This window comes from Dichotomopilus funicola, assembly GCF_033296635.1.
Source record: "Dichotomopilus funicola strain CBS 141.50 unplaced genomic scaffold C8A04scaffold_4, whole genome shotgun sequence".
Classification (NCBI taxonomy): domain Eukaryota; kingdom Fungi; phylum Ascomycota; class Sordariomycetes; order Sordariales; family Chaetomiaceae; genus Dichotomopilus; species Dichotomopilus funicola.
In genome coordinates this window covers 511556-522854 of record NW_026944025.1, presented here as the reverse complement: position 1 = coordinate 522854, position 11299 = coordinate 511556, and the positions used below count along the sequence as shown (strand labels likewise).

The 11299-nt window shown below is 54.2% G+C and overlaps 1 protein-coding gene across 1 annotated transcript; it reads right to left on the bottom strand.

Moving 5' to 3' along the window:
- Nucleotides 1-2037: 2037 nt before the first annotated feature.
- Nucleotides 2038-5375, bottom strand: C8A04DRAFT_24994 (fungal-specific transcription factor domain-containing protein; the record flags this gene model as incomplete). Its single annotated transcript, XM_062779390.1, has 4 exons — nt 2038-3798; nt 3860-4335; nt 4588-4814; nt 5095-5375. 4 exons carry the CDS (start codon nt 5373-5375, stop codon nt 2038-2040), a joined length of 2745 nt encoding a protein of 914 aa, XP_062640564.1.
- Nucleotides 5376-11299: the final 5924 nt, after the last annotated feature.

Sequence of the window (11299 nt, the reverse complement as noted above, 5' to 3'; positions counted from 1 at the left end):
ATGCTGCTGCTGTCCAAGCTGGCAAGCAGGCGCGTGCTGCAGCTGAAAGAACGAGCGAGAGAAAGAAAGGAGAGACAGAAAATGAGGCGGGCGGCTGCCGAAGGAAGGTTGGGCACCGTGAAACGTCAAACGAGCGTGGTGAGGTGGGTATGAGTATGTGTTGGCCTAGAAGGTGCGACGTATAGGCGCGGGTATAAACTCCGGTTCCCAAAAAGACAACCGCCACCCAAGCAATGTGGGCGTTTATGCAGCGGGATGAGAAAGCGAATGATGGGACGAGAAGATGAAACCGCAGGCTCGCGGCAGGGGACTGTGGTCAGTTGTCAAGAAGTTGAAACGGAATAAACGAGGGTTGCGCCGCAAAAGACAACAAACGCGGCAAGAGAGAGACAGAGCGAGCGACAAAAGAAGTTTCCTTGTGGGCGGGGGAGAGCAGGAGAGCCGGGAACGCGTGAGATGGAAGGAAGGGCCGGCCCTCAAAATGAGGCACCCAGGCCAGATTAAATTGGAGAAGCCGCGGACACGGGATGGGGATCTGGCGTGCGACCGGATCTGCTTTCTTGGAGATTTGATTTCGGCCGAAGCGGCTGGTCTAAACCTCTTTGGGGTTCTTGGCAGGTCAGGTGCTTTCCTAAACGGGCCATGATGGTCCCACACAAGCTCGGACCCCTACCAGCTCCCTAACAAACCCACCGCAAAATCTCAGTGACCGAGCGTTAGAGCAACGAAAAAACGCGCTAAGGCGCGTCATGAAAGCCGTTTGGGAAAGCTTTCTGCTCCAACAGGGACCGCACGGACCATATTGAATTTATGAACCCCCAGCGACCATCCGAAGCCACATTTTGTCCCCCCCCCCGGACACAAGCTCGAACTCTTCAAGATTGCGATGCTCCACCCAGAGGGAACAAGATGACGAAAACAACTCCACGAGGTGGCCAGGACTGCGCCCGGAAACCCAAAAAAAATCCACTTTTCTTGCTTTTTCATATCCCAAGAACCGAGTCCCCCGAAGGCGCTCGCTGGTGGCCGAGCAACGCAACCGAAACGAACAGGTCCCCGGAGTCCGAAGGTCTCGACCCCGACAAGGTTTGTGTCCCAGTCAACCGACGGTGGCTGAAGCTTTACCACAGACGGGGTCATACATCGTGGCACCTGGGGGGCTAGGCGAGGCGAGGTGAGGTGAGAAACATGGGCTGGGCCGGGAGTGAAACGGGCCGCCTGGCGGCCGCAACGGACGAAAGCCCAGACCAACCTCCCGGTCTCCCTCAACATGCCTGGTTAGTCTGACAAATCGTCGGATGGCTGCATCAAATTCGCATTGCATCTCTCGGTTGCAAGCAGGACGTAAAATCCAATGTTGCTGGCTTTTTGACAAGCCATCACTTTGTCGAGCAAACAAGATCACTTTGAATTTTCATCTCCCTTGTCTTCATGATACAAACAAATCCTCTTGAGGAAGTAACTTGGATGCCCCCAGCTTAACAAACCCTGGTCTTATGAGACGGTAATGTATGTCTCTGGGTGTTAAATCCATGAAGAGCTTAGCTTCTCAGACTAACTTCCTACTCATTTCTTAGCTGGCCATGGTTAGCTGTTAGTTACTTCGTAAATACTGCCCACTATCAACACGAAACACGGCCAAGAAAGTGTTTAGATATTCATGAATTCCTCAATGATTAGCCGGATATGCCTCCTTAACCCTAGAGCTTTTGTCTTCCGGCCCAAATCCCATACATGGCCTTTTAAAAAACCATCACGAAGGTAAATATGTACGTTCTCTGGCTCTCTTAAACCCGAGGCCAAGTCATTCAACCCAGACGCCGCCGTCATGTGTCCATTCCAGATCCAACCCATGCCCAAGTAATCCATATTATCTCAAAACCAACCCGCCCAGAAAGGCCGGTCGCCGGCCCTTATACCCAACTAAATGCCGACGACCGCGGGTAGGGCAAAGTGTGAAAAAAAAGATACCAAAGGTGGTAAACAAGAAACGAAAAAAAAAAAAGCCAAGAACAATCCCGCTAAAATGCAAGAGAATTAATGGCTAATACCCTCCGGCAGGCTCATCCACTCACTTCCAAGCTCCAACCCCCCTTGGAGAGGCTGGTGCTCACTAGCTCCCGCAGCAAACATACCGCCCATAAACGAGTCATCTGAAGTGCTCAGCCCTCCTTCGGCAGGGAACTGTAGCCACTGGTCAAAGTCGAGGTTACCCACAACCGGTCCGCCACCGGGCGTGACGCCGTCCCCGAACCCACCAAGAGTCGCGTTAGCCCCGCTCAAGTCCAAGCCGACAGCACCGATGATGGTATCAGCCATATTGGCCATCTCCACATCGGCATCCTCGCTGTCGGTGTGAGGCGGGGTGGCGGCACCAACGGCCGCTGCGAGGGCGGACAAGTCAACGGAGCTGTCGTCGGCGTTGGTATCGGGGATGAATTGCGCGGCAGTCGGGGCCATGGTGGTTGGGGGTTCTTGCGAAAAACGTGCGGCGGTGAACATATTGTTCCGGTTGTTGTCGTTGGCGGTCGTTCGCAAGTTCAGGAACACGTTCTCAGGTGGCGGGGTCGACGACCGGTCGGCCATTCCTGACAGCATGCCCTGGGGGCTGATGTTTAGTGCCGGGGCAAGGACACGATGGAGCATCTTGGAAGACTTCATGCCCACCGGTGTGGCAGCAGTGGGGCCAGGCGCGGGAGCAGGCGAGCCCTGTTGTTGGCCGAGCATGCCCTTGCGCAGGAGAGCGTCGAGGAACCCGGTTGCAAAATCGGCCGCGGCATAGATGTTGCGCAGATTGCTCATGACGGTAAGGCATTCTTTTAAGCCTTGGATCGCGGAGTCGCGGGTTTCTGGGACTTGGCTCTTGGTGTCGAGCATGTGGACAATCATAGCCGGGAGGATTACAGTCACGCCCGTGGTGGGGAGGAATCGCTCGAGGTTGTGCTGGCGCATCTCGGCAGCCATGCGGGTGATGTTCTCGGCCGCTTCGCGGACCCGCTGGCGGGCAGTCTCCTGCACGTCGACGGGGGTGCTGGGGCCTTCGGTAGGCGAGGCAGGGAGGAAGAGCGGGCGGTGCAACGCAGAGATAGTGGTGTGGTAAATCATGTGTAAGAGGTTACGCTGCACGGCCAGGACCTTGTTGGCCTCGGTAACGTTCGTTGTGTTGAGGGGCCGGTGCTGACAGGCTGTAGGAAGGCTGGCGAGCCAATCTTGGAGATGGCGGTCGACATTCTCGACTTCCTCCATGTTCTCGCCGTTCTTGTTGGGCAGCAACATGTGTGTGCTGTTGGTGGTGTGCTCCGGACCCATACCACTGCGGCTGAGGACCGAGTATTGCACTCTGAGCATGTCGCCGATGAACATGCACAGCTTGGCCTTTTCGATGCACATGATGGCAAGCTCGCGCTGCATCTCCATGTCGCGGATCAAAGCGCACTCGGGTCCGAGCAATTGGTTCTCCTCAGGGAGGGCGGCGATCTCAAAATCATCCTCGTTGAGCACGGGGACGTCGAAGTCTTCGCCCTTGATCCGGGTCGGGCGTCGCATGCCGAGGGCGACGAGGCGGTCACGCATGAGGCAGGACCACCAGATACGCTTCCACAACTTCTGCTTCTGTGGAACCATGGGTGTCTTGGCCGGATCGCGGTGGAGACCGATGGTGTGGGCGAGTGAGATAGCAACGCCCATCCAGTGCCATGTATCCTTTTGGTCGTCTGGCGTCTCGTACCAGTATGTCATAAGCAGCAGACCTTGTACGAGGATCAAACGGTCCGTCTCGTAATCGAAGTCGTAGAGGAGCTACACCGGAAGTCAGTCTCAATCCGCCAGCTAACATACCGCTCGAGTAAATTCTACTTACCCTTGTCCGAGAGAAGAAGGCTCTTCTGGCATCGCGACGGCTATCGTAGCCCGCTTCCTTCAGAAGGATCTCGTCCACAAAGGCGGTAGCCGAGAACATGACGGCATGGTACAGGAACAGGCTAAGTTTGCCCGACGCCCCGGTCCGGTCGTTGATCACCCGAAGCAGGTCTTGCAGCTCCAAGAGCGGCATGTAAGGATGCACAAACTCGACATAGGCTGCAAGCAGAGCATTCTGAAGAGGTAAGGGCGGTAATGAGAAGACCTGCTTCTGAACGAGGTACTGCCGGTCTTCGGACAGGATCCGATCCGGAATGGGCTTGATGAACGCCGGCCACTCATGGTGGGCCCGGTCGAGAGCGGTCCGGAAGAGCGGGTGAAGGAGGGCCGGGGACTCCGGGATGCCGGCAGTCGCCGGAGAGAAGTCGGTCAGGGTCGCCGACGCAGGAGCGGTGAATGCACCAGCGCTCGGTTGGTCTGTGAGAAGCACATGTCAGACCAGAAGCTCTGTCACAAGCCAGAAACTTTTTTTGATGGTGGGCGGCATTGTTTTCTCATCTTTCCCTGTTCCCGGCCCCTGGTCCACCACCGTGCCCTGGCATGTGATTCTTCACGGCCGGGCTGGGTGGGGTCACGCGGGGCGCAGGGGGGCAAAAGGGGAAAATGGGGTTTCAAGAGGGGAATGACAGTGCCCCAAGATTGGAGAAATCGGAGAGTTCCAAGACTTACACAGTAAATTTGAAGCGGCCTGTCCACCGTTGGCCCCGTTGGTAGGCATAGAAAAGGATCCATGGGAAACAAAAGTTGGTTGTTGCGGCCGCTGGTGTTGCTGCTGCTTCGCAAGATTGGCCGTAATAATGGGAGGAGCAGCGCCTATACTTTTGGTGCGCAGTGCCTCGGCACTCCCAGTACGCGCCCCCGCTGATGCAGGGCCGCAGTTGTACGGGAGAGTTTTTCTACCACGGCAGGGGTGCCGAAGTTAGCCTCCCGTCTCTTGCTTCCGTGTCTGCTTTTTGGCATTTGAAAAAAATGACGCAATGCAGGGGAAAATAAGGAAAGGAAGGGGAAGAGAGGCAAAAGGATAGGATAGATGGATGCAGGGCGTTCATTTCCCGCTTCACAAGCAGAATTTGGAACGGCTTGCGAAGCCGGATAAGGCAGCCCGAATGCCGTCTCCAATCCCGAACCGCTCTACCCCCCACCTTTCCTGGCTTCCGGACGGGCCCTAGAACTTACTTCCGCCTGCGGCTTTCCTGAACGATGCATTCCACGTCGTCCCAACGGCAATTCCCGCAAGGGGCGCCCTCAACAACATCGCACCGCACTTTGCGAGCCCGGCAGGACACACAAGCCCGCGCGGCCCGTCGCTTGGTGGCCTTGCCCTCTCCCGCTACTGAGGCGCGCTTCTTGGAGGACGATGTAGGCTCGGTGGTTGAGGCAGGCGCGGGAGGAGGAGACATGGAGCTTGCCTGCTCCGATGACGACCGGGGTGAAGGTGTATCGCCGTGATCCGACATCGTGAAGGTATTTGTGAGGTGAGGAACATGAATTGGCTAGTATGGCGGTGTGTTTGTGGCCGGGGCCTCGAACTCGCACTTTCGCTGTGTACCCAAAGAGGAATTGATTCTGATCAAACGGTGGCGTGGTCGAGACTCGGGGAATCCAGGGCGAGAACGGCTCCTACGTGTGATGTATATGTGCGTCGTGTGAGGCTGTATTCAACTCTCGTGAGGCCGTGATGTTGACAGGTCGTTTGAGTGTTGATGGCCAAGAAATAGTGCCAAAACACCAGACAGAGGTGTAAAATGGGAGTAAGTTTAGAGTAAAAGGAGAGTGAATGCGAGCCTCTCGGTGGAGAGGAGGGGCCCAGCCATTATATCGAGCCATGGCACTTTCCCCAGAGTCACAAGCCGCGAACCGCGATACGTACCCGCAGTGTTAAAAGATGGAGACCCCGGGGTGGTGCCACTTCAATACCGGGCCAAGGCTGGGGTCATGGATATCCTGTTTAGGAATCGTGGGGACCTTGCGGGCGATGCTCCATCGACAAGCGGCAGTCGCGAGCCAGGAAAGGCCGCATATTTCGTTGACTCCTTCCTCATCAGTGGCGAGCTGCCAACGCCGCCTTCCCGCCCCTTTTTTCACACGAAACACGGCGGAGACCTTCCCTGACGAGCCGGAGTCCACCGGTACTCCTTGTGGTCCTATCTTGACTTTCAATTGTCACCCATTAATATCACCCCAAGTTAGCATTGGCAGTGTCAGATGACGGAGCTCAAAGGAATAACGATCGATCAAAGTTTCAAAATTGCTCAGGTCCATGCACATGAACCCGAGGCCGCCAAGACCCTCACATGCATCACGAGGGTTCAAAATTGTAAGCGCAAGGCACAGAAAAATCGCCGGAAAGGAATTACAGACACACACAAGAAAAACATTCTTCCCCTGGACCGCAACAGAATGCATGTTGTCACCTGGGGTCTGGAGCCGGCCCCAAATCGAGCCCTTCACCCGACCCCGGCCCAGCGTTGGACCCACCGCACACCGCAAACCAAGGCTCGCGCAAAACCGCAGGCCAGAATTCCTGCCCTCTGATTGGGGCAATTACACGAGAGAGGAAAAGGCTGGTCCGATGGATGCTGTCATCTCTCGCAAGCCCCACCAGAATTCCAACAGAAACTGTTCCCCATCATTCTCTCATGCCATGCCTCATTCCGCCAAGCGCCACGCGGAGAAACCAATCAGCACCGCCTGCTGCATCGTTATTCGTTCAGAGCCCGCAACCACACGTGTGAACTCCCGCTGTCGCAACCCGGGCCCAGGTCGCCAGCCTGGCTTGGCTTGGTTTGTGTCTTGTGCCAAGGGAGGTGAGAAGACGGAGGGGATCATCGGTCAAACGCCCGCGCCCGGTCCTCACCTTGACGACAAAACTATGAGGAGCTTGGCCTGGATGTTGCGTAGAGGATCAGCAGAAGGGCTAGAGGCGCCCGACAGAAAGCCTGCGTCGGTGGCATCGTGAGGTACCCATCTCAAGCCCAAATCAAGCGACACGCGACCACCGCAAACGACGATGTCAAGCGGTGTGTATGTACAATGGGGCCAGGGAATGGTTTCGTACAATCACATCCATCATTGGGGCACAATTGCTGCAACAAGGACAGGCACACATCGTTAGTGGCTTTGTATGTACAAGACCTGTTCGGTGACGTTTTGTAAGTTTTGAGAAGCCTGGAGCGAACAATGTCGACGCGGCCATCGGTCAACCGCCTGGTCGCCCGCGTCACCGCGAAAGGGCGAGCCGGCGAATCACAACCAAAGCCGTTAGTCCGAACCGAGAATGCGCCCTTGCCGCCGAGAACGGCCTGGTCTGAACTTGTCACTTATGATATCTTTAGCCAACACTCATCTGCTGCGGAATCCCAACATGAGAAGCACTCCCGAACTAATGTACATTGCTGCGAGCAGAGAATCTTCCATACTGAATGAACGTCGTTTCCCGTAAAGAGTTGCCAAAACAGGAAGGGCATCGGCGAGATTCGGAGCTGCGCTGCAAGTCAAGGATTTGGCCCATGTTGCGCATCAACAGGTGTTGAATCGGGGTTAGTCTCTTGAACCCTGTCGCGAGACCCTTCCTTCACCCGGGCGTAACGATCGGCCTACCTAGCGAGCTTCACCTTCGAGCCTTCGATCAAAGGGATTAAGTCAAGCACAACCAGCCATCGATACAGCAGCATCTCAGACTTTGCCCATCACTCACTGACAAGCTGCAATCCCTCGCAACCCCTATTCTCGAAACCGGCGCCGTCGAAAATTCAAGCCGCTTTGATCCCCGAGTCAGGTCCAGGATGCATCGGCCGATGGTGGGGCTGTTCATGGAAGCTTCAAACCTGGGGTCCCCACCGGCATCACCGTATCCGTCCGCCTCCGTCGGGCCCCGAGATCGTCCACGGACCGTGAACGGTGCCGTAAATTTACACGCCCGGTCCGCGGCCAGGGCTGTCAGTGAGGATCGTTTTGTCAAACACTCATGTTTATCAGTCCTGTACCCAGTTTTTACTGAAGGGGTAAGAGTCGGTGTCAAGCTCGACTGTTGCCTTCAGTTGATGCTTCTAATTATTCTATCACCCGAATGTACAGTATGGAAATCATCCTTCATCATGGACCACCAAATTGGCGGTCCCACTTCCTCCATACTCCCAAGTAACCAAACAACATCAACTGGTTGACAATTCCCCAACGTCTGAAGCCTTCCTTGTCAACGGCGAAAACTCTGAGAAAAACAAAACCCCACACATCCACAAACCGACCCCTCTCTTCTCCGCGCTTTCCATCCACCACCAACCCCGCTAGCCCCTCGGACTCGACCCCAGACAAACAGGCCTCCTTTCCCCTATTTTCCCCGGCCGGGGTGTCTTCTCCCAGAGTTTCGCTAGTTCGTTATTCGCGAGCTACACCTGGAGAGCAAGAATTGTTGGTGAGGAAGCCCGCTCCAAAAGCTCCGTCCTTTCCCGGCGACTGGGTTGGGATCGGATCGGGAATTGGATCGTTTGGGAAATCCAGGAGTGGAATTGGCCATTGCGATTGGCGGCCGGGCCGGAGTTAGAGGGGCGATGGCGGGGGAGGGGTTCGGGGGGGATTCATGCGCGTTGGGATGGACAGGGGTATTTGTACACTCAGGGGACACAGACTCACAGATCAATCACAGGTGAGAAAAAGTTCAATGGGTTGGATTCGTGGTTTGGTTGGGAAGGCTGTGTAAGACTTGGGAATAAAGCCAGCGCAGGCAGGGCGATATACAATCTCCAACTTTGCTCCCATTCCAGGTTATGGAGGATACTTTCAAGGGACGCGCCGTGTTGTGCTCTGTTCTCGGGAGCGACCCGACCAAGGGGAGAGACCGTTGTCAACAGGGATGAGGGGTGAAGGAAGGTAGTATTTGGGTGGCAGTCTCGCGGTGAAGACTCGGAACATCACGCGGACATCGACGGACCTACGCAGTAGGGTGTAGGGGATTGTTTGTTGAGCTAACATTGGAGACGTCATAACTCTTCAGCCCGTCAATAGAGAGAAAGCGGCCGTATATTGGTCCCTCGTCCGACGGAACAACCTCAAGAAAGAAAAAACAGCAGTTACTGTTACGAAGGCGACAAATTTTGCATTGAACCACCATCGCGCTTTGCACCAAGCCCAACTAACGTATACATTGAACGTGCTCGAATTATTAATCGAGATTTCTCCCAGCGAACAAAACAAATCGCTTACAAGCGAGTGACACCGAATGATTGGTAACAACGACCATTTCCACCCAGAACCAAATTCCAGATTCCACATTCAACCAGAGGAAGAAAGACAACGGCCAAAGGTTCGTTCACCGCAGCCCAGCCCAGCACAAGTGAACGTACATGTAGACACACCTCGGTAAGATCAAGTCACACCAGGTCAGCCTGTCAGCCAGCCTGCCAGTTGACAAACTTGACAAACAATGTGGTTGCACCCCTGACCGTCGACCGTGACCTCCCTTCTTTCGTGTAACTGAGACATGGGAAGGTCTATGCCGTGGATAACCGCCAGCCTTTTTTTTTAGAAGTTTGTCTGATGATGACAGCGATGATGGAAATGGAACCGGGATAAAAATACCAAAAAAAAAAAAAAAAAAAAAAAAACGGACGAGCGGCCACGTGGGTTATGTTGAGGGTTTTAGGGGGTTGGTTTAGTTGGGTTGAAGGGGGGATTTGGAATTGTAAGGTGGATGGTGTTGTTTTTAATCGTGCTTAATTATATTGTTAATGAGTCCTAAGCGGTGGCTGTTTGTTTTGCGATATTAGTCACGGAAAGGACAAAAATACACGCAAGCATAACATATAACTATAATATCCACTTCATTGAGACTAAAGTCAGTAATTTTATTGAGTAATCACGTATAAGCTGCCACTAACGACACCACGCCCGTTAGATGATCGGGTTGTCCGTGTCGAAAAGCCCCAGCTCAACTCTCTTGCGAACAGCACTAACTTAGACTATATATGTGATTCACTGCGGTTGTTTGCCCTATACTTTGATCGAAACAGAAATATTGAGCTTCGGATGACAATATCAACCTCAGCTTCACCGCAGTGACACAAATTAAAGAAAGACTCAAGTTAGTCAATCAATCACCCCCAACAGATAACCTCTACAGTACACCCTACATAACAGCCTTCCAACAATCCCCAAACAACGCCTTCCCCTTCCTCCTCACCCTCTCCCCTACATACTCCTCCTCATCTCCAATATCGTCCTCCCCCTCACCCCCCTCCTCCTCCTCCTCTTCTTCCCCCCTCAACCAAAGAGGCGTCCACAACCCATCATCCTCCTCCTCCCTCCCCCCCCTCTGATCCCCATCCCTATCCCCCGTGCTACCCCCCCTGGGTCTCACACCAACATCCCCACCCCCATCTCCCCCGGTTTGCGTTCCGCCATCTTCACAATATACCTCTTCTCCCTTTTTGTCAGAACCGGCAGTTCCCTCAACCTGGTCTAGGTTGAGGACTAAGGGTGGAAGGTATACATGCTGCTCCCGGGGATGCTGCTGCTGGGGATGCTGCTGCTGGGGATGCTGCTGTCGGGGATGCTGCTGTCGGGGATGCTGCTGTCGGGGATGCTGCCGGGGATGGTGGTGATAGCGGTGGGATTGAGGGGGTTGGTGGTGGCGGTGGGGGTGTGAATGGCGCGGGTGGGAAGGGGTTGGCCGGCGGGGAGGTTGGTTGTGATGCGGAAGGCGAGGGTGGTTAGGGAGGGCATTTTTGGTGGTGGTTGGAGAAGGGAATTGTGGAAGGGATTTGTTAAGGGATTTGTCCAAGGAATAAGTTGGGGAATCTGTAAAATAATGTGTTGGAGGAATTTATTGAAGGGAGATGATATGGATATTTGGTCATTTTCGAGGGGAGGTATGGCAATTTATAGATGGAGGGCGGGTTGGACTTTTGGATATCAACTGTACGTAGGTAAGGTTCTCAGCCGGACACAAGGTTCTCCGCTGTACAGCATGTTTTCAACATTTTGACTTGAAACGCTTTGACATAGGTACATATATGTATGTGTTATATATGCATTACGAAGTAGGTGCATACCGGTGCGTCATGCTCTGCATCAACTGGAGCTGGCAGCCGTCCGGATCATCTGTAACATACCCGAGTTAATATCCCAGCATACGACTGAATCGTCCCGAGTAGATGGGACGATAAGAATAGTAGCCATGATATGATAAATATCCCAATGAATTTCAGAACGCTTCATTAGACCTCATTAATTATATCCTTTCCCCCCCCGGCACCCATCCCGCCTTCAATGATGATATCTCTGGTGAGCTCTTGTCTCCTTGATTCAACAACTCGATTGTTCTCCTCTCATGATGGAGCCAGCGATGGCTGACAACCGGTTCAATGGAAAAAACACCACCGTC